The following is a 23130-nucleotide window of genomic DNA, read 5'->3' on the forward strand; positions in this document are numbered from 1 at the left end:
CTCCCCTGTGCTGAGATGGAGAATTTTAAGACTTGAACAGATCTCCTGGTTGTGAAGTGAGTGTGTTTTGAGTTAGGGCATATCTTGGATAAGGGATTCCAGAGAAGAATAGGGATTGATAAAAAGACATTTCATGAAGTTATGCACATTACATGTCTGTACGCACGTTCAAACGTGGTTTTGTCATGTCTCTGATTTGCACATTTGTTCTTTTTAAAACATACAATGTATAGATAAATGTACATAATATGTGCGCTCTGATTTTGTTGACATTGTATTCTACACAGCTTGTTCAGTGTTGAATTGTTTTTTTTTTTCCTCAGTATATCTATAATAAATAAGTATTTTTCTATTCCGCTCCCGTCTTTTCTTCTCTGTACATTAGCCATTAGTTTGGTCTGGGATTAAAAAAAAAAAAAAAAACGTGAATGAAAGTGAAGTATGTAATTTCCTTTTAATTAACATAGCTAAGGCACCTCGTTAAACTAGCTTTGTCTCAGATGAAAAAATTGCTGATGTGCCAAACAGTGCCCCCATGAGGCCTGAAATCATCAGCTAATCAGTTACACTTAGTGACGCTTCAAGCCAGTAAAACCATAGGTAAGCACAACAGTTTTTGTGCGTTTCCTTTTTTTGTAGGAACCTGTTTTGTCCTCAAGATGGCGACATTGCCTGAAGGTTTCAAAATTGACTGAAGACTTAAAGTACAAAACCATAAATATGGAATTAAGTACAAAAGTGTTTATTGCAATGAAATTCACGTACGGTATAAATAGGTCAATCACACAGGTGGTACAACTGAAAGTCAATAATACAGATTCATTATTGTGTACAGTACAGAATTCCTAATACACACACACACACACTTGACAACATGCTCACAGAACAAAATCACACACACAAACACACACACACACACACACACACACACACACACACACACACACAAATCAACAAATAGCATATCACAGTTACTACAGTTCATAAAAAGAAGTCCAATTTTGCGTATGATTCATTGCCCCCTCAAAAAAAACAAAACAAAAAAAAAACGTTGGAGGACAATATGATTAACTAGTCACGAATAATAAATACAACTGCTTGTACACAAAATATACACCTAACCGTGGTGGGGAGGGACGTGCTGTGGCTAGTGCAGGTCTAGTGGTTCAGATCTCGCTCTCGTACGTGCGGAGGTATGTTTTCAGGGACAGTATCTCGCTGTACGGCCGACTGGTGCGTCTGTAGAAGTCCAGGCCCGTGAGGAGCTCCACGTCTCGAACCCGCGCCGTGTGCATCTTCATCAGTTCCTCCACCCACTTGGACTCTTCCTCAGAGCTCTGTGTGACGGACGCAGAGGGACACGACACAGCGTTTGGATCCGGATCAAAGGTCAGACAGACTTAAATGTGTCTTTAACACATGTGACTAAAGCTATTGCGACGTGTATGGGCAGCTTTATCAGACACGGGAGAGAAGAATATAATACAGGATTGTAGCTGGAAGGTTAATGCAGGGAATTAAAAATACGTTTCAGTCACTACAACTATAATCACGAGCAATGTTTTCACACCCAGGCAAACGAGCAGCTCTCAAAAAAGTTTAATAACTGCAAATGACAAAAAGCAGTCAAATGTGTGTGATTTTTTTTTGTCAGTTCCTCAGTGTGAGTGGAGTATCAGTGTCAACATAAAGAGCAGAGATGGATTTTTATAACTGTGCTCCGTCTGAGCTAAGAGATGAGACAAGACAAGATGGGCAGAGAAGAGAAGAGAAGAGAAGAGAAGAGAGAGGAGAGGAGAAGAGAAGAGAAGAGAAGAGAAGAAAAGAAAAGAAAAGAAAAGAAAAGAGAAGAGCAGAGAAAAGAAGAGAAGAGCAGAGAAGAGAAGAGAAGAGAAGAGCAGAGAAGAGCAGAGAAGAGAAGAGAAGAGAAGAGAAGAGAAGAGCAGAGAAGAGAAGAGAAGAGAAGAGAAGAGAAGAGAAGAGAAGAGAAGAGAAGAGCAGAGAAGAGAAGAGAAGACGGCACTCACGTTGCAGCTCTCATCGTTATCCGGACGGTGCGGGAGGATGAAGGAGAAAACACTCAGAGGACCGTCACACAAGTCCACAGTCTGATCGATGTCCAGGCAACTGGTAACCACTATGAAGTAATGAGTGGGAATGGGGACTGTCGTGCTGGTGTACCTGTGATCAGATTACACACACAAACACACACACACACACACACACACACACACACACACACACACACACACATACACACACTCTTAGCTCCAATTACATCGCAAGCAAATTTTATGCGATACATAAACATCAGCAGAGAGGGGTACGCTCTTACTGTTTGAGCTTGTCGTCGGAGTCTTTCAGGCCGTCGTAGTCATAGTCAAATATCGGCCCCATGACCACGTTCACCCCGTTTCTCTCGCTGGCATATTTCTTCACCAGTATCTTCTGGAAATAAGTCCACACACCTGAGCAGGGCAGGGGTAGCAGACACGCAGACAGGCAGACAGATACATAGAAATACAGATAAATAACACATAAATATATATGTGTGTGTGTGTGTGTGTGTGTGTGTGCTTGTGTGCGCACGAGAGTGAGAGTAGGAGAGTAGAGATAGACGGAGACAATGAATGAATAAATGAGCGTACCAGTTTCAGCCTTGAATCGCGACCCTAATTCTAATGGCCAGCAGAGGGCGGAAGCGAGTAGGACTGCAGGATTAGTCTGGGGGGGGGCAGAACTAAGCTGGTCTCCACTCACTCCCACTTCAGTTCAGCACAGCTAATCACAACCAGGTGGAGCCGCAATGCCCCGCCCGCCTTAAACGCCAGTCTCCCCTCCTCTGCTTCACCGCAAAGTGTGTGTGTGAGTGTGTGTGTGTGTGTGTGTGTGTGTGTGTGTGTGTGTGTGTTCTGTACAAGCACAGAAAATTTCAACATTTTCACATTCAGAGGCTATCAAAAGCAATACATGTATACAGGCACGATATGCCATGGACACACATACATTTGCATGTGTGGATCCTGAATTGTGTTGAACCATGGGTGTGTGTGTGTGTGTGTGTGTGTGTACTTATTTCCTCTAAAGGGATACTTGGTGTGTGTACAGTGCCATTATATGAAACAGAAGCAGCACTCACACAGTGGCCTTGTTTTCAACCTCAGGTCACAGCAAAGCTTACTGAAATACCCATGACTGACACACACACACGTGCGCGTGCGCGTACACACACACACACACACACACACACAAATACACACACATACTCCAGTAAGCATGTACATGCATGCAAACACACACACACGCACACGGGCAGACACACGTGCACACACACACACACACATACACATGCACAAATACACACACATACTCCAGTAAGCATGTACATGCATGGAAACACACACGCACACGGGCAGACACACGCACACACACACACACACTCGCACACTTACAAAGTAAACCCAATCACTTCCTATCAGACGTGACCACACCTCCTCACAGGCCTCCCAGACTGCCACTTAAAGAAGATTCAAACCAGACGTGTTCCGACACAAACTGCAGAGGAACCAGTTCAGTCTGACCCTGTTTTAAGTACATAATGTGTTGCACACACAGCGTCTGAAACAGTATCCTCTGCTCTGCAGTCAGCGTCTATCCAGTCCCAGGTCACTGTGACAAACCAGGTTCCACTTAAACCAGCTTTGCTCAGCTACAGTTTCAGGTAAATTGCTGAACGGATTCGTGATTTTCGACATTTCCCTGCTGCAACTGCCAAGTAATACTAAAAAAACGGTGGCATGCTTTTGAAATATGCGTCAACCTTTCTGCAATGGGTATATTATATATACATATGAGTAGTTTTTTTTTCCAAGAAAAGGGCATTTGCAACCACTGAACAGATGTTGCGCTTGCAATAAAAGCAATTCTGTTTTCGTATGAATTCCATAATTTGGCTTGAAATCTCACTACACACACTCAAACACACACACAGAGGGTTATGATGGCTCAATATTTTAAAGCCATCAGGGACTCTCTGAGAAAACACACGGTGGGGGCATCTCTCTGTGCTACAGAAGATGAGTGAATAACACACATTATTGTATTACATAAGGTTACAATATCAAACAGCGTCTTAGTGGTATGTGAATAAGCCTAAGAACCACAAAGCCATGGGTGTGAATCCTGAGCAGAACAGCTCTCCTTCTTCTCATCACCACCCATGACCCGTAGCCCCGAAGTTTCCTCTGCATGTAAGTGACGAAAGGAGAATCTCTCCTTTTGTTTTTTTCAGGGTGTAAGTGTGGAACAGAATAAGACTCACGTTTGAAGGCCGGATACATGGGGACAGTGTTGGTAATGAGAAGAGCGTCATATCGTGTTTCTGGGCTTGAGGCCAACTCTGGAGAAAAAAAAACACGGATAATCAACTCAATCTATCGTAGGTCCACAGACAGCCGTCTTTAGTCAGGGAGAGGAAATCCTCTCTACTGAAGGGCCACATGTCTCTCGATTCAACTCACGATTTGCCCTCCAGCCTTAATCGAACACACTTGAATATTCAAAGATCGCTTAGGATCCTGAAAAGTGGAAGGTTTGTTTGACCGAGATTAGAGAAGGAGAGGTCTGAAACTCTGTAGAAGAACTGTCTCCCTCAGGTATGTGCTACCACCACTATGTATGAATGATGGGATATGACGCATTACAGCACATTGTGGTGATTAGTGTATAGTGATTTAGTATGAGGTGTGGTATGGTGATTAGTGTATAGTGATGTGGTATGGTGATTAGTGTGTAGTGATTAGGATATGGTGATTAATGTATAGAGATGTGGTATGGTGATTAGTGTATAGTGATGTGGTATGGTGATTAGTGTGCAGTGATGAGATATGGTGATTAGTGTATAGTGATGTGGTATGGTGATTAGTGTATAGTGATTTGATATGGTGATTAGTGTATAGTGATTTGATATGGTGATTAGTGTACAGTGATGAGATATGGTGATTAGTGTATAATGATTTAGTATGAGGTGTGGTATGGTGATTAGTGTATAGTGATGAGATATGGTGATTAGAGTATAGTGATTTAGTATGAGGTGTGGTATGGTGATTAGTGTACAGTGATGTGGTATGGTGATTAGTGTGTAGTGATGAGATATGGTGATTAGTGTATAGTGATTTGATATGGTGATTAGTGTATAGTGATTTAGTATGAGGTGTGGTATGGTGATGAGTGTATAGTGATGAGATATGGTGATTAGTGTATAATGATTTAGTATGAGGTGTGGTATGGTGATTAGTGTATAGTGATGAGATATGGTGATTAGTGTGTAATGATTTAGTATGAGGTGTGGTGTGGTGATTAATGTATAGTGATGTGATATGGTGATTAGTGTGTAGTGATGAGATATGCCGATTAGTGTATAGTGATGAGATATGGTGATTAGTGTATAATGATTTAGTATGAGGTGTGGTATGGTGATTAGTGTGTAGTGATCAGATATGGTGATTAGTGTATAATGATTTAGTATGAGGTGTGGTGTGGTGATTAATGTATAGTGATGTGATATGGTGATTAGTGTATAGTGATCTGATATGGTGATTAGTGTATAGTGATATAGTATGAGGTGTGGTATGGTGATGAGTGTGTAGTGATGAGATATGGTGATTAGTGTATAATGATTTAGTATGAGGTGTGGTATGGTGATTAGTGTATAGTGATTTAGTATGAGGTGTGGTATGGTGATTAGTGTATAGTGATTTAGTATGAGGTGTGGTATGGTGATGAGTGTATGGTGATTTAGTATGAGGTGTGGTATGGTGATGAGTGTATAGTGATGTGGTATGGTGATTAGTGTACAGTGATGTGGTATGGTGATTAGTGTATAGTGATTTAGTATGAGGTGTGGTATGGTGATTAGTGTGCAGTGATGTGGTATGGTGATTAGTGTACAGTGATTTAGTATGAGGTGTGGTATGGTGATTAGTGTATAGTGATTTAGTATGAGGTGTGGTATGGTGATGAGTGTATGGTGATTTAGTATGAGGTGTGGTATGGTGATGAGTGTATAGTGATGTGATATGGTGATTAGTGTACAGTGATGTGGTATGGTGATTAGTGTATAGTGATTTAGTATGAGGTGTGGTATGGTGATTAGTGTGCAGTGATGTGGTATGGTGATGAGTGTATGGTGGGCAGGGTTAGGGTTAGAGGGCGGCTTACGTGGTGGGTAGAGGAAACCGTATGAGATCTGCTTGTCGGCCTTGTACATGGTGCAGGACTGACTGTAAGCCGGAGGAACACGGATGTCAGGTCTCACACAGTTACTCAGAGCCTCAGGCAGAGACGTGACATCTACCTGCAAAAACAGGGTGACAGAGAGAAGTGCTGTAGCCTCAAACAGACACTGAGTCCTGGGCAACAGACACGTAAACATGTACATACACACACACTCACACACACACACACACACACACACAAACACACACACACACACACACACACACACACACACACACACACACACACACACACACACACCTGTTTCTATAATCCACCTCTCAGTACTATGTCTCTACTCTAAACAGTGAGTAAAGTCAGGTGTAAGATGACAACAAAAAAAAATCCAGCAGCAACACAAGGCATTCCATTGCTATCTGGTCTGACAGCAGACGTTGCGTAGTGTAGAGTATAAATGTCATTGCGACAGAAACCTCCATATTAGAAACCAGACAAGCGCTTAAGCAGTGCTTGCACACAGCACACCAGCACAACAGTAATGTCATAGTGACTAAAAATGCATACGGGGTCATGAGAGGGTAACAGTATTATACTGTATTAGGAATGCAGCTACAGGGCAGTGACCTAGCGCCATTGCAGTAAGCATTTGTTAGCTCCACGTTAGTTCCAGCGCAAGCAGTACTGCAGTCATAGTACACGGTTGGTGTTAACTTGGCACTGTTATCAGAGTACTCTTACAGCAGACATGTAGCAGGCCTGTGGACGTAGCAGTAACAGGTAACAGTGACATAACATTAATGGGGTTATTCGGTGCAGTAAAGTGTGGTGACGTGGCGCGTTCTCTGGTTGCGTTGGCTTTAGCGCGGTACCTGTTTGTTTACGGTGAAGGACGTCCACAGAGGCATGAAGAGAACCTCGCTGTAGCCACTGATGTAATCGCCGTGGTGCAGGACGCTGTACTTGGCTCGGAAGAGAACGGCGGGTCGACCGTACGGGAGGTTCTTGCTGTCTGAACGCAAAAGAGATCGGAACGGAAACAGAACTATGAATGGACCTGAACTGGGAAAAGGAAGGAAAAAAAAACAGGCTAAAATGCTGAACTGGGAAAAGGAAGGGAAAAAAAACAGGCTAAAATACTAAACTGGGAAAAGGAAGAAAAAAAAAAACAGGCTAAAATGCTGAACTGGGAAAAGGAAGAAAAAAAAAACAGGCTAAAATGCTGAACTGTGGAAAGTCACTTCCAAAGGAGGGGTCTTTACCATTGATAGCTTGTTGCACTCGCTGACTGAGTTCTTCCACTTTGTTCTGTAACAGACAGAGCCACAGTGACTCCAGGTTATAGCCTCTTACTATGGCCACTTTCAAAGCCCTCTGCCCTCTACTTTTTGTACGCAACTGCAAGAGATTAAAGGTGAGAATTCTCTAGCAAGAGATCTACATCTCCACGGAAACAACAGCACTTTAAAATGATGAGACAAGGGGTTTTTTTTTTTCCCCACACTGATTACTGTAAGGGTTGTTGGCTTTATCAGAAAGCCAATGGGAGCCACACCCAATTTCATTGCACGTGAAACTCAAACAAAAAAAGACACAAATGAAAAGAAATATGAAATTATACATCACATCCGATACATCGCCGATCTCACGTCAGTCAAAACAAACTATTCACACTTCACAATTCTCATGGTTGATTCTGTCTGTAGGGTTGTTACGTGCTCCACCACAAAGCAGAGGAAATCTCCAGTTAGTTAAAGATTCTCAAGCTAAGCCTTCTGAGGTAGACCTACAGGAGAACTGTAAATTGAATCTTCCCTACAGACAGAATAAATCCATAATCCATAAAAAAAAACCTGTCATTACAAATCACAGTTATTATCAGACAAATGAACACTACACATGCATATTTCCTTGTTTGTGTGTGAGTGTGTGTGTGAGTGAGTGAGTGAGTGAGTGAGTGAGTGAGTGAGTGAGAGTGTGAGTGTGAGTGTGAGTGTGTGTGTGTGTGTGTGTGTGACTGAGGTATAAGCCATGGCTATATGTGAGTGTGTGTGTGTGACTGAGGTATGAGCCATGGCTGTGTGTGTGTGTGTGTGTGTGTGTGATTGAGGTATAAGCCATGGCTGTGTGTGTGTGTGTGTGTCTGTGTGTGTGTGTGATTGAGGTATAAGCCATGGCTGTGTCTGTGTGTGTGTGTGTGTGTCTGTGTGTGTGTGATTGAGGTATAAGCCATGGCTGTGTGTGTGTGTGTGTGTGTGTGTGTGTGTGTGTGTGTGTGTCTGTGCGTGTGTGCGATTGAGCAGCTGACCTTGTCTTCGCAGGTGCAGCCCAGGTCGTCAGTGAGGCCAGTGAGGGAGGCTGAGGGGCTGGGCTTGGACACCTCCTCAGGCATGCTGGGCTTGTAAGACGGGTTCTTCAGCAGGTGGTTCAGGCTGCCGTGGGTGCCGTTATTTGGCACGGGTTTTAAACCCAGCAGGTCTGTGGAGGACACGGATCAGCCGTGAGCAGTGGAATACAAATACAAGCCAAGGCACCAGCAAAGCATTGAAAAAAACCCTACAAGTTTTACACAGAGTTTCTATTCATTTGTAAGTCAGACTGATTATTCTTTACTTTTGATCAGGGCTGTGGAGTTGGAGGCAAAACTGGGTTACTGGAGTCCGAGTCGGTGGTACCATAAATTGAGGGGCCGGAGTCATGGCGTCGGAGTCAGAAGCAAAGTTAGGTTAGTGGAGTCAGAGTCGGAGTTGGAGTCAGTGGTACCGTAAGGTCGGAGTCATGGAGTCGGAAGCAAAACTGGGTTAGTGGAGTCGGAGTCAGTGGTACCATAAACTGAGGAGTCAGAGTCGGAGTTGGAGTCGGAGTCAAAGATTTTGTGTACCAATTCCACAGCCCTGCTTTTGATAGATAGATTTTGGGGTTTACATATCTCATCAAGAGCAGACCTGGGCACACGCATGCAGAATACAAAGCTGGGGCTATTACATGGCTGATTATTACAGTCAAGTGCTTTTAAAGGCTTATTTTGTAGCAAGGCATCTCACTATTCAGTTCTAATACATTAGAGTACAGGCTGATTGTTTTAAATCAGACATGTGTTCAGTCTAAATACACCAAAGTTCTACAAAGTAAGGCATCTTACCACACATAACGTTGTAAAGTTCAATGTTTTCGAACGGAGGGATTTTAGTCTTGAATTTAAACGCCGGGCCGTATCCCATGAAAACGGTCTGCGAACAAACGTCAGGCACGTCTTTAAAAAGGTGTCACACAGGGGAAGCAACGGGCGACTTTTCGCAAAGACGACGTCTTACCTGCATGCTGGTGATTTTGTTATCGTAACCGTGATCTCCATTAAACCCACATTTGCCAGGAGGCTTCTTTCCCTCAGGAGATTTCCTGTGAAAATCAGATGTTTAATACATTGACACAAATTCTAAAATGACACATCAGCGTTCAAGTGCACCTCCCAGTTATAACAGGACGAATCTAACAGCGGTGAGTTTTAGCCTGTCAGACTGAGACTTCAATAACCGGTTTCCCCTACAGAAGGGCTGGCACCAATGTTTCTGAAGCTCTTGGTCCAGGAGATGAAAAACACGGCACATTTTTCACTACAGTCTAACGCAATCACACCTGATTCAACTTATCTGCTGATTAAACCACGCGTGCGCCGTCGTCTGGGCACTGGCCAAATATGCAGTCTAGCATTTTCCCAAGAGAAACACTTACTGGTTAAAATTTAGGCTGAAAATCATTTCAGTCTGGAGAGTGGACCCATGCATCAGAACTTTATGGAAATTTTTTGTAGGTAATGAATGACTCTCTCAATTACGCTGAGCAAATTCTGAAACATGAATTGAAACGAGCTTTTGCAGTCTGAACGGACGGTTCAAACACTTCGTCGGCCCTAAGCAATTAGCTCTACCAGCTCCCCTATCCTCACGTCCTGTGAAAAAACACACGTTTTTAATTAAGCGCGTTTCAGACACTACACTGCACTCAGTGATTCTTCCAGCGAAGACAGGAATCCCGCAAGCACGCAGCGTCCACTAAATCAACGATCAGCCCGACGGCTGGGCTCAAATATTTCATTTCATTTCATTTTTTTTGCACGATTCAAAAGGCCTGTTTCACACTCGCCACCTACAGGAGTGTAAGGTTCTGAGCCTAAAGCCAAAGGAGCAGCCAGTACACAGCGCTGGGGCCTCCGATTAGACTGTCTGTATCTCGGGCAGAGAGAGCTGAAAGACGCTTTTCATTTGGCCCTTAGACGTGCCAAGCCAAACAGGGCGGGTGCATGGTTAGGGTAGGGTGGGGTGGGGTGGGGGTCCCAGCAGAGGTGAGCTCGTTCTCAGCCACCATTCCGCGCCTCACTCCCACTCCGTGTAGGGTTGTTGTGACTGTGACAGGCATTACCTCACGAGTTTGCTTTAGGAGTCAGAACTTTCCACTGAGGTCTCTGCCGAAGCTGATGATGAAGAGGAGGACGAAAAGGAAAAAAAAGAGGCAGTAGGGTGTGTGCCGTGAGTCTCTACCGCCCCTCTCTGACTCAGAGGACACTGTAACCTAGATTCAAGGCACTGAAAATCGTTCCCTTCTGACTTGACTCAAATACACACTCGAATTTGAAGGAGCTCATCCTGTTACTCTTCATCCACGCATCTGTGTTTTTTTCCAACCAAACCTCGAGTGTCTGAAAGCATTTTACTTGACATAAAGGTGTAAATCCGTGCGTTTCCTCAGTGCCGGATTTACTTATTTGTTTTGTAGGACATTCGGTTATTTACAGTTAAGCAACGTAAGGACTCGAAAACAAAACGAGAAGGTTACCTAGCAACGCGCCACGTCCTCTCCACCATCAGGTGAATCTCTTCTATGCGGCGGTTGTTCGCGTAATGGAGGCGCTTGGGAAGGTGCTCTTTCAGGTACGGTTTAAAGTGCTGGTCAGGTTTTTTACACTGCGCAGAGCAGAAAGACAGAGACAGATCAGAACGACAGTGAGATCCTTCAGTGTGAAACAGAGACACAAGCAAAAAGACCCAAAGGAAACACACTGTCCTGAGGTAAATACTGTACGTGCCAGCGGTGACTTGGATTTCACTCAATCACAGCAACAGACCACATAAAGCAAAAAAATCTCCTTTAGGAATCCGACTGATGCACTGATTGTAAGTCGCTTTGGCTAAAAGCGTCTGCCAAATGCTAAACTGTAAATTGTAAAAAAAAAAAAAAACAAACCAAAAAACATCCACCCAGTAATTCTGATCAAAAGAATCTAGGTCACAATGTTCCTCCTGACAGCAATGAAAGAAGAGAAAACTTCTGTGAGAACGAAAATTTGAATTGAACTCACAGTGAGATTTGCCACGACTGCTCTCGCATCATCTGAAAAACAGAAAAGAGCAGAGAGACACTGTTTATCGCCGCGTCGCGGTGGAGCCGACAGGCTGATCAGCGTCACACGCTCTCAGGGTAAATACACATCGTCTGTAGGGACAACACTGCGCGTGATTTGATTTCAGGTTACCACGCGATACATCCCCCTTTGAAAAGAGGAACAGTGACAAATCCAGGTTTTTTTTTTACACTGAGAGGTGTTTCTAACCCAACCGGCATCTCAACACTCTCTACAACTAGAGCCTGAGCTAATACGTCAGCAGCTGAAAGTTCATTTTATCCAAATATGAGAAAACGTATCATTTTAGTCACACTGGAGCTCTTGGGTGGATAAGGTGTACTTTCCAAAGCAGCTGATACAGTGTTCATTATTTGTTCAGACATGTTTGACGTCGGTGTCCGTGACCCTGCCAAGGACGAACAAGAGTTCAGCGTCAGAGAGCAGCCGTTCCCGTCTCTCGCCGATTCGCTTTGGTTCCACTCACACTTAGGGCTGTCAGGATATCTGGCCCGGATTCTTCCCAAAGACCCAGGGATCAGCATAATGTCATCCACGTTCGACATGTAGGAACTTAGGAATTCGGTTCTGTCACAATGCGCCTCTTCCATTCCTGCGTGGAGAAACATTTTTCTCCATGTGAGACACACCACACCTCGCTGAGGTACACGATTCTTCAATACGTAAATCAGTCTTTTCTATGCCATTGTTCGTATTCTCTTAAGTATTACTATCACAATAACAGATTGCTTAGCGCTACATCGTGGCAAAACAAAAAAACAAAAAACATTCAGCTCTGATTGAAGTGGCATTGGAAGGCATTTGAGTGACATTTCATTGTGGTACTTGTGGTATTGAGTGGCTGACTGTACCATGGTCTCCGACCAAGATGATATTGACACATCGATGAAGCTTCATCTGTTTAAGGCCATCCATCAGCTGCCCAATCACTTTATCAATCTCCTTTAGAGGACCATTCAACTGCACAAGACACACACACACACACACACACATTCGTTTCACATTTCATTTGTTTCACACGACCTATTCACTTTTTACCTAAGAGAACCATGCTTAATGTCTGCATGCTACTGACTAAAGCAGTACTTTTTGCTGAAATGATTTTCTAATTTTAAAGATGCCAAAGAGGTATTTGGTGACTTGTTACTGGTCTCGTGCGTACAGTAACCAAAGTGTATTCCCAGAAATGCTCTGTGAACTCTCTCTTCCAATGTCCTAAAACACGGATTATCAAACCAGTATGGCGCCAGTCTAAAATAACGGCCCAAATCCACACTTGCACCATTAGGTTCACTTTAGGCTGAGACAAGAAAAGGCTAAGAGAACTTTCCCAAGAAGGGCAGTGGGAGGTTTTGTTTTGTATAAGCCACATCTGGAGGTGTGTGTGTGTGTGTGTGTGTGTGTGTGTGTGTGTGTGTGTGTGAATGTGTGTGTATTAGTCAGTGTGTGTGTGTGTGTGTGTGTGTGTGTGTGTGTGTGTATTAGTCAGTGTGTGTGTGCGTGTGCGTGTGTGTTTGTCATGGTCGACCGCATCTTTTGACCGCAGCTGTGTAGAGTGTGTAAGTTTAGCTCACCTCAGTGTTCTGTGGTCCTAATTTGTGGCCATAGGCGTCCAGCTGTTCAGAGTGCATGGCGTAGACATAAGGCCTAAAACCAGACACGCGTCAGTCACTATGACTCAGCATAGGAACCAGGCCCAGACAGGAATCACGTTTTATAACGGATGGAAACAGTGCATGTGCACACATCAAATATCAAACAATCTAAATAATCTAATATCCGCGGTCTCTCTTTCTCTCTCTCTCCTCTTCTCTGTCTCTTTGTCCATATATGTGTGAGTGTGTGTGTGTGTAGATAGATGTGTATATATGTATAATAGATCTGTAATAGGTAATGCATATATAGTATAACACCTCCAATAATTACGCAAAGCATACAGTATCACTTTTGAACACTAATAGTGAGACTTCAAAGCAACAGATTAGTTGAAATGAAGGCAGACAGTCTGAGGTTTTTTCCTGTGAGTGACAGACAGAGTCAGGATGAATGACAGTATGCATAAGAGGAGCATGGTGTTAGTGGTAATGCGATATATGTTTACCTCTCTGGATCTGGCAGGTTAAGCCATTGTAGCATGGTCAGCACTCTCCGCTCCAGAGGAATCACGCTGGACACACACAAAACGAACAAAACGAACCATCACGCACTCGCTCGGACCCAAAGCGTGTGCAGTTTGGTCTGGAGACAAGAGCTACTTTACTGGACTTTACTGGGCTGATTTCACATGGATCGGAATGAGCTGATTTCACATGGACCAGGATAAACAGAGTGGGTCAGCAGGTCTGTTCAGCAAAGACCAAAATAAAAACCTACATTGCTATACATCAAGATTCAAACAAACCTCTCTTTTGAGACCTGTTGATTTTTTCAGATCTGAAACCTCTGAAACTCTGAATTCCCTGATTTTCAGGTGCAAAAAAACTAATTCAAGGCCAACTGGCACAGAAGATAGCCGCTGCCTGCCCAGTTCTGGGATGCATGTGTGTATGTGTGTGTGTGTGTGTGTGTGTGTGTGTGTGTGTGCGTGCATGCGTGTGTGTTTTAGGTAAAGCTAACTTACTGGGACTCGTGACCTGACTGCACACTCATGGTGTGGAGCACTAATTCGGTCTGGGGTACAAAATGCGTGTGTGTGTGTGTGAGTGTGTGAGTGTGTTAGTGTGTGTGTGTGTGAGTGGGTGTGTGTGTGTGGTGAGGGGGTTGCAGAGGGAGACTAAAGGAGGAAGAGGAAACAGGCTTTATCAGGCTAAATCTCCACAGGAAATCTCTCCCTTTTGATGACACGGATTAGACTCTCCCCTTCAGTCGGGTCAACAAACCCCATTCAACTCCCATAAAGCTGAGGGTCTCTCACCCCCTTTAACTAGATAACCCCCCCCCCCTCCTCCTCCAAAAAAAAGTCTCCCTCAGGTTTGGGGGCAGGAAGTGGACTTTGAAATGCACTTTAGCCAAGGCGTTCTGAAGAAGTCACACCGCGGCCCCAGTTCACAGAGGACTTGCTTTATGTCAACAGGCACAAATTGCTAGCAAAACAGTGGGAGCTTGATGCCTCTATAACTGCGTGAGGGGTGGGAGGGGGGAAAAAAAAAAGGCCGGCTAAAAGACCTCTGTGTCCGCGGATGTGGGAGCCTTTGTGTTTGGGGCATGTTTAAGACAGGGCCTGAGACATGCCCGAAAGCACAGCCAAACAAGGCCATGCGTATAACTCCCACCGTAGTGTGAACTCTATCAGCCGTGCTGTTGGATTGTAATTACCACATAAAGACAGCTTTTGTTTTTGATCCAGGTCTTTGAGCAGACTGTGTGTGTGTATATGTGTGTGTGTGTGTGTGTGTGTGTGTGTGGATGGGTGTGTGTGTGTGTGTGTTTGCCTGTTACACTGCTTGGCAGTCAAGTGAAGGTTCCAAATGGCCTGGTCTCAGAGTTGAGGACAAAAACACTTACACAGGCCAGAAGAATGTGCCAGGTTTGACTCCCTGCTCCTTAGCTGTGATCCAGATCTGAACACAAAGGAAAGCCATCTTTTAAACATCACACAATCACGTCGCTCTGTAAGACAAACTGCAACAGCCAGAAACCTTCTTGAAAAATGAATGCGTTCATTGAAGTTAAATGCTTTTGCAAAACAAAGGCTGACAAGAAAACCAATCTCATCACAACGGCTTCATCACGGAGTCTAAATGTACTCGGTGTGGTCTTTGAAGAACTTAATAAATTAAGGTAAACAGTTTAGACTCTGAATCTGTTATGACTTTGCACCAGATGGACTCCCGCATTTTCACTGTTCACTCAGTAGTTGGAACCTCAACAGCCGACGAGTAACGGGTTCAGTGAACGTCGACAATCTTCCCCAGCTGCTGGAGTAATGGCTTACAGATGTGGTTCAGCGGTTTCTTTCTCTCTCCCTCTCTCCCTTTCTCTCTATCTCTATCTCTCTGCCAAAAGGAAAAACAGACTTGGCGAATGAACTCACAGGCTGACCTCCCCACCAACGATGCTTTAGCTTCTCCTTGCCTCTGAGATTAAAGTTGGCATTAAACACAGGGTCATACATAGAGTTACCCACAATTCCATGGGACTCAGGATAAAGGCCCTGTAAGGGAAACATTAGGCAACATGAAAGGCATAATAATGACCCAGCACTGACAATAAATTACTGTGCAGAAGAATATAACTCACAGCGTCTGCGTAGTTTAACCAATCGGAACTACGCACGATGCACCAGAGTAAATATGTTTGCACTGCTTTAAGGGGAAATGCATTCGTTTCTATACAATATTAATTGTAATTATAATTAATTCATTGTAATTTCAAGGTTGTTACACCTAATACTGATAAAAGGTTCACAGTACTTAAATCATGCACAGTGCGTAAGTATCATTAATTATAACCGCAAATCCTATTAAAACTGATCTACACAATTAAATATGTAAAATACACTTGGTTTTTCTTTTGGTGCTCTTATCCAGAACAACACTCTTCAACTCTTGTCTCCGGAACAACAAGGGTTTAAGTCTCTTTGGCGCTGGGCCATAATTTTGAGAGGGGAACCCACGTCTCAAATAACTGGTTAATTTTATAAATTGACATTTACAGCTCTGCAGTCGGTCAGTGTCTTCGCTCTCACGTACCGTGGCAACAGAGTATAAATTAGGGTACGTCTTTGTCGGGTAAACTGGCCTCATGTAAGGGGCATGAGTTCCACATGTTTCTAGAAGAGACGTTAAAGATTTGTCAGAAACAAAAACACACATTAACATCACTATTCCTAACAGCAAATGCTCTCTTACTGCCTCAGCACATCAAACAACCACTCCACCACTGTCACAGGAATGAAATATCTAGCACTATTTGAAACGATGCATTTGTCACAGAATGAAAAAGTGATACAATGTAACATCTTTTCCTAAAAAAAAAGGGAAGAAAAAAAAGGGAAGAAAAAGAAGCACTGTCTGAGTGAGGAATAAACAGGGACATGTTCAGTGGTTTTCTAAGGGGACAGTTTTAGTTGTGTGTCAGTGGCGATACTGGGCACCGGTTGTGTGAATGTTCACTTACTAAGTTTATCAATGTTGGGCATAACTGTTTTTTCTCGCATCATGTAGGAAGCACGGAATCCGTCCACGGAGACCATGATGAGCGGAGGGCGGACGAATCTGCAGGGGGACAAAAGAAAAAATGATTTCAAGGACTGCACTGGATTTTTGTCAGCATCCATCGCACACACGGGTCATGTAAACATTTACCGATGGGTTATTCTCTGAAAGCAAGAGTTTCCTAATAGCTTAATAACTTCACTTTGTAAAAACAAACTGGGAAACTGAAGTGAACCTGCTCTCAGATCCTCCCACAGTGGACTGGCTTAAAAAAGAAAGAAAGAAAGAAAGAAAGAAAGAAAGAAAGAAAGAAAAAAGTCCCCCTGTAGTGTGCCTAGTTTCACAACTTTCTGTGTCCTGCTTAACGCACAGCTACAAATGGAACTCGTTTGCATTCGTTTTGTCAAAAATACCAGTTTTAAAAATCCCACTGCCAGGGTGTTACCACTTCAGAGGTTAACACCATCGCTCAGTTGTCAGTTGTTTGGCATGTTGATTCAGGTGCTGATTCAGTCATGCATATGTATTGCTCAGTGGTGTCACTGGGACATGCGCCGTGTGAATTCCGTCACCTTTTGGAAATTAAAATAACAACTGACTCACCCAGCTGGGCACTCATGATTTTTAATCTCCTCACACTCCTCCTGCAGCCAAGACGTATCACCTGCAAGAAAGACAGAGAAAAGAAAAGACAGAAAGAAAGAAAGAAAGAAAGAAAGAAAGAGAGAGAGAGAGAGAGATGAATATACCAGTTTAATCCCCTGCACCATGACCTAAGCTTCAGTCTGACTGGGAGCAGGATCATTCAGATGTTTGATATTGCACTCTGCTTGATCCAGTATTCACACCAGAATGGCTGACACAGAGCGAAAAACGTGTTAGCCAAATTACATATGTCTTTAATACAGGCTGCAATAAATCACTCAAAAAGCGAATACATTTCAGGAGAAAAAAAAAACATCTTTATAATAATGTTCTGACAGCGAGTTTGTCGTGTCACAGACATACACTGACCAAGACCCTGAGTTTCAGTCAGGCTTGAAGAATTCCGCGCTAACGGAGCAGACGGATGTGTGTTTATGTAAAAGTGATTGAGAGCCTGTTGACAGAGGGAGCTGAGAGAGCGCACTGTTCACCGCTGACCTTTGCAGAGGGTCCTGTAGTTGGTGCAGCAGTCTCCTCTGGCCAGACAGTCCTCGGAGCAGTGGCATGCGTGCTGCTCATTCCGGGTCTCTCCGCAGCGTTCCTTACTGCACTGAAACCCTCCCTCTTACGCACGGACACACGGACAGACACACGCGTACACACACACACGCACACAGAAGCATACATGGATACAGACACAGCCATACACACACACACGCACACAGAAGCATACATGGATACAGACACAGCCATACACACACACACATACATGCACACAGACATAGATACACACACACATACATGCACACAGACATAGATACACACACACACACACACACACACACACACATACATGCACACAGACATAGATACACACACATGGTAAGAGCAGAGAATACGACTTGACACTCTACACATACATCTGTCCAAAAACAATAACAGAATATCTCCCACACTCATCATGCATCACAACAACAAAAACAACAACAACAAAAAAGCCCAGTCACAGTGGTTTAGTCTCTAGAGGGTTGATGTGGCTAGTAGTGTAAGTGTATGTTTACCATTAAACAGGCGTGTCGGGCATGTATTACACAGTGTCATCACTGTATTGATTCACCAACATAAATCATTAATTCAGTGCAAACAAACGCTTCAGAGATGCTGACTGTGCAACAATTCTGGGAGTTGATCTTGCCAAAGGAGATGATAATCTCTTTCTCTCTGCTTGCTGTACTTGTTTTTTTTTATTATTTATTTTAGATCCAGAAAAAAAAGACTAATCAAAGAACAGGATCAGTAATGTTCCTTTACACTTTTTTATAGTCAAAGAAAGAGAGGGAAAAAATCGGTGCTATAAACCACAAACCTAGTCCCTGGAACTCTAGAAACACGATGTACTCTCTCTCTCTCTCTCTCTCTCTCTCTGCGATGGTCCTAATGTTTTCCACATTGCCAAGACGGATAGAATTGCAACTCGAGTTAATCACATTAGGCTACAGGAAAAAAAGAAGCGCGGGGGGACCACCTAGGCAGTGGTGGGGGCTTACCTGTTTTTAGGCAGCGCTCGTCGAAGTCGGAGCAACAGCTGTTATAAGTTTTGCAGAGGTTGTCACAGCGGCACTGAGTGGATTCCTCGGGTTTGAAGTCAACCAATTCAAAGCACCTGTTTTTGCAGGACTCAGACGCCGTAAGCTTCGGGGCGTCTGACAGAACTAACACGAAGAGAAGAAACTTTTATCTTTTTTTTTTTTTTTTAACTTTTAACTGTTTTTTGAACAGTTTTAACAGGCTCCCTCCATAGACCAACCTCAGTACACTTCTCAAACTCAGTTAATTCACTCAGAGTTAGTATAACGAACAGATGTGACCTGGCTAACATAACTTTAACAATACGTTTCCCCCGTGGACTGATTATATCCATCAGGTGAATGACAACCAACTGAATAACTGAAAATGATTAAAGTGCAGGCTTATCTCTGTTGCAAGAATTGGCGACTAGCAAACAACAATTATCACTACAATTTAACAATCCTCAGATTATGTGGTCCTGAGACCAGTAGATGCCTTGAACGTAATAACCTTCATTTAACTGGTTCGGTTAATGAGTGTGTGCAAAACCCTAACTGAACGCAGAAATGTGCCATTTTAAGCTGGAACTGTGATATAATCAAATCTTGCCCTTTTATTTTAATGGTATCCTCATTTTTACAACACATTTTGGCTCCAGGACACCTGCAGTTCTGGGGAATTTGCTCTGGAGCGCAGTTTAAATTACTGTAATGGTTCTGGGTTTTTTTTTTCAAAGGTCAAAGAATCTGGGTCAGAATGAGCTGAAACAGCCTGTGCATTTCTTAATATTGACTCAAGGTAGAGTTGAGCAAATATTTCCCAAATTTACATCAATGCCTCTATCACTCGCCCAGCGGACTAACAGTAACCGATTGTTACGCTGCTGCACTGTACTCGCTGGCTCAGGCACGGATGCTAAACAGCAGCAAATTTAGAAGTTCTGTTTTAAATCGTGTTGTTATGGTTACAGTTTTCTTACTGCCACGACCCGTGCTAAAACGCTGTAAAATTTCGACATAAACAAAAATTCTCCGCATTGCCGAGTGCCAAAACACGTTTCGTTTTTTTCTGTGGCAAAGTGAACTATATACAAACTAGGCTACAGAAACACGCCTTTGACATGTTTAAAATGGCATCAGTTGAGTTTATGTACACAAGCGATTCTAGCTACATACAGACCGCCTATCCAAGATACACTGAGGAGAAGGCTATAGGGTTGTGTTTTTTCTGTTTCGTATAGGTTGGCATACATCAACCTATACGAAACCACTGAGACATTTCCAACGAAATGTTTCAAACCCAAAGAAAGACAGAATGTATCGTAATCCATCAACGTGTGTAAATAATTTGAAAAGCCGTCTCTTTCCCCAGTTGAATAAAATGATGCCAGGTAATAGTGACGGATTTATGAGAACCAATCATTTCAACAGATTTATAATCGAGAACAGACTACTTACATTCTGAAATAGATTCATACGACGTTGTCGATCGCCCCGCTCGGTTGACAACAAATCCAACGCAAATATTAGCACCGGAGAAAAGAGAGCTTACGTAGAGCACCTGTGAATAGTAAAGGTCGCCATGTGACAACTCAATAAAGATTGACAGTCTACCAGTATGACCAAAGAGAGAAATAAAATATCGAAATTAATTACCATCAAAACGAAAGAATGTCATAGAAAATGTTTTAATGGTTCCATAACTCATACACGTTTAGCATACCTGTGTGAAATTAAACAACAATAAAAAAATCATACATTTTAACTAAATTTACTGACCCAGACAAAGTGCTCCCTGCAGTAACTGACAATGAACGCGAATGCGCTTTAAAACTTCGCGTTTTGCCACCTGCATGGTTTAACTTACTTCGACGATCTTAAGGAAAACGACCTCCAGGCTCCACTATGTTACAGCTGCAACTAATGTCTATATTCACACTAAACTGTACAGAGAGGGACTATGAGTGGTTTTGATGAATGGCCACTAGCACGTTACAATTAAGGAGCGATGAATTTAAACATCATCTTGCTTTTATATTGAAACGCACGGTTAAGATTCCGCTCCAATGGTCCTATATAGGCTTTCGATGGCAACACATCTGCAGAAAGTCATCTTTCCCAATCGAAAGGGACCGCTACGTTTGTCCAAACCACCATGTCCCTCACTGTAGTTTATCGAGCAGCAAATTACGTGATATTTCACTGTCAATTTCCCATGCAAGTTCGGTCAAAATATACAATATACTTCAACATACACTTAAACTGAAGTACAGTCTGACAAAACTAGTCTCGCACACAATTTCTCCCTTTAAATTTTTAAAAAAATATTTTCAGTTATTCTAAAACTGTTGAACATTTTCTGAATACTATTAGAAATCGATCTTACCGTACCAGTTTTAATGGCAACATGGTTTATGCGTAGTTTACCCCGGTCCAGAGTAGCCTAACTCTGAGCGTTAGCGCTCACGACAGGAATCCTGACCACACTGTGGTAAATGTCATTGCTGCAACCCATTGATGTGTTGACTTTTTTCAATCTGCCCCTCAGCCAATACAGATGAGGCAAGAGTGTACGACTTGTCTTAGAGGTGAAACGACACAGCAAGAGCGAGTTGTTGCTCTGTTGTCCAGATTTACCGTTATAATGCCTCTTAGCCTCAACATAGCATATGTTCAGTTATTTGACTGCTTGAAGTTTGCGGAAAGAATTGTTGAGACGTTTCCTGAGCCGACCTTGTTTTAAATCACATTTTAATGGACTTCAATTCATTTGTCTGTCGTCTCTAGGATTTCACTGCTTAAACTGTTGTACAGAACTAAGATGTTTATAAAGCACTTAATATAGACTATTTAGCAGATAGTATGACGCAGAAATCCCCGTGGTGTACAGTAAAGTTGGTGCCGATCCCTATTTGAGTAAATTCGGTCAAGGGCACCATCAGCTCTGATGAGGCGCATATGTGGAGAGATAAGATTAGACAAGGACATCTGACGCCATTCTACATTACAAAAAATATTAATATGTGTTTTTCTCTTTTTGTACGCTCAGAAAGTCACATCTCATTAACTCATTACTGCCTCAAGTAAATCACAAGTTATTCCTCTTTGGACGGACTCTAGAGACACAAAAAAGACCGAAAACAGTCAAACCTCGAAATTCAAACCACACACACACACACGAGTCTTGTTTGCTTTACTGTTACTGCGGGGGAACAGCTTCAGAACAAACAAGGGGGTAATATAAATTGTTTTTATTTTAAACAGTTTAGGACAACCGAAACACATTGCAAAATATAAAATGTAAGGGCTAATAAACAAAACTGTAGTATAATGAGTCAGGACTTCAAGAGACGGATGAGCTGAAGTTACGGCCCTGGTAAAACCATCTGAAATGGAAAAGCTAAAACACACATGGTTGGACAGTATGTCGGCTCCACACAAGATTACTCAAGACAAAACTATGTATGGCTTATTTATGAATTCCACACATTGATCAAAAATTCACAGACACTTTTGGTTTTAGTCCCATTTACAATCAATGTTTTTGACTGAGGATTGGAAAAAAAAAAAAGGCCAGAAAAACTGAATTAGTTGAGTGTATATTACACTTAAAACGTTTCTGTTTTTTGTTTGTTTTTTTTTGCTGAGCTAGAATACTTGAGATTCAGTTTACCATCCACACTTTCCAGTGGCTAATAAAACGTCTGGAAAGCTTAGAGACTGCTGGGGGAACTAAAGACCCTGCTAAGTGAACAGTTCCCTTATAAAAGCCCAGGGAGAAGAGGTCCTGATTTACAGCCCGGTATGACGGGGGGTGCGAGGGTAGCCCCCATGTTCAGCCCCACCCCCACCCCCACCCCAAAATGTGGCGAAGTGTTCCTGTGTGTGTGTGTACGTGTGTGTAAACTAGTTCCTGACTGTAGATGGTTGACTGTGTGCTTAATGATGACGTACGAAATCCAACTCAACGCTGTTCTGTCCTACGCCAGCCCAGGCAGGGTGGCTGTGAGACATATCTGAGATCGGAGTGAGAAACACGGAAACGCTGAGGAGAGAGCACAGAGCGAGACCAGTGTAATGCGATCATTTTAAAAAATGACAGAGCGTA

At 43.0% G+C, this 23130-nt stretch overlaps 1 protein-coding gene across 2 annotated transcripts; it reads right to left on the bottom strand.

Moving 5' to 3' along the window:
• Positions 1-899: 899 nt before the first annotated feature.
• On the bottom strand, positions 900-21798 carry enpp2 (ectonucleotide pyrophosphatase/phosphodiesterase 2). Of its 2 annotated transcripts, none has more exons than XM_030781883.1 (25): positions 21414-21798; positions 20481-20583; positions 19002-19166; positions 17953-18078; positions 17413-17473; positions 16772-16869; positions 16345-16424; positions 15687-15806; positions 15158-15213; positions 13755-13820; positions 13228-13300; positions 12505-12613; positions 12120-12245; positions 11591-11622; positions 11068-11195; positions 9549-9633; positions 9377-9464; positions 8543-8712; positions 7497-7542; positions 7107-7246; positions 6220-6355; positions 4322-4399; positions 2336-2468; positions 2028-2181; positions 900-1337 (listed from the first exon to the last, which is right to left on the bottom strand). In XM_030781883.1, exons 1-25 carry the CDS (start codon positions 21429-21431, stop codon positions 1167-1169), a joined length of 2562 nt encoding a protein of 853 aa, XP_030637743.1. In that variant the 5' UTR covers positions 21432-21798; the 3' UTR covers positions 900-1166. The 2 variants fall into 2 exon arrangements, with proteins under 2 accessions (XP_030637743.1, XP_030637742.1); XM_030781882.1 differs by having other exon boundaries at positions 7497-7632.
• Positions 21799-23130: the final 1332 nt, after the last annotated feature.

The sequence above is a fragment of the Chanos chanos genome, chromosome 8 (assembly GCF_902362185.1).
Source record: "Chanos chanos chromosome 8, fChaCha1.1, whole genome shotgun sequence".
NCBI lineage: Eukaryota > Metazoa > Chordata > Actinopteri > Gonorynchiformes > Chanidae > Chanos > Chanos chanos.

Excerpts from the sequence above, each read along its gene's own strand:
- enpp2 (XM_030781882.1), bottom strand. Across the intron at positions 9,465-9,548 it reads ACAAAATCACCAGCATGCAG|ACCGTTTTCATGGGATACGG; the intron begins GTAAGACGTCGT and ends GTTTGTTCGCAG. Across the intron at positions 2,182-2,335 it reads TCCGACGACAAGCTCAAACA|GTACACCAGCACGACAGTCC; the intron begins GTAAGAGCGTAC and ends ATCTGATCACAG.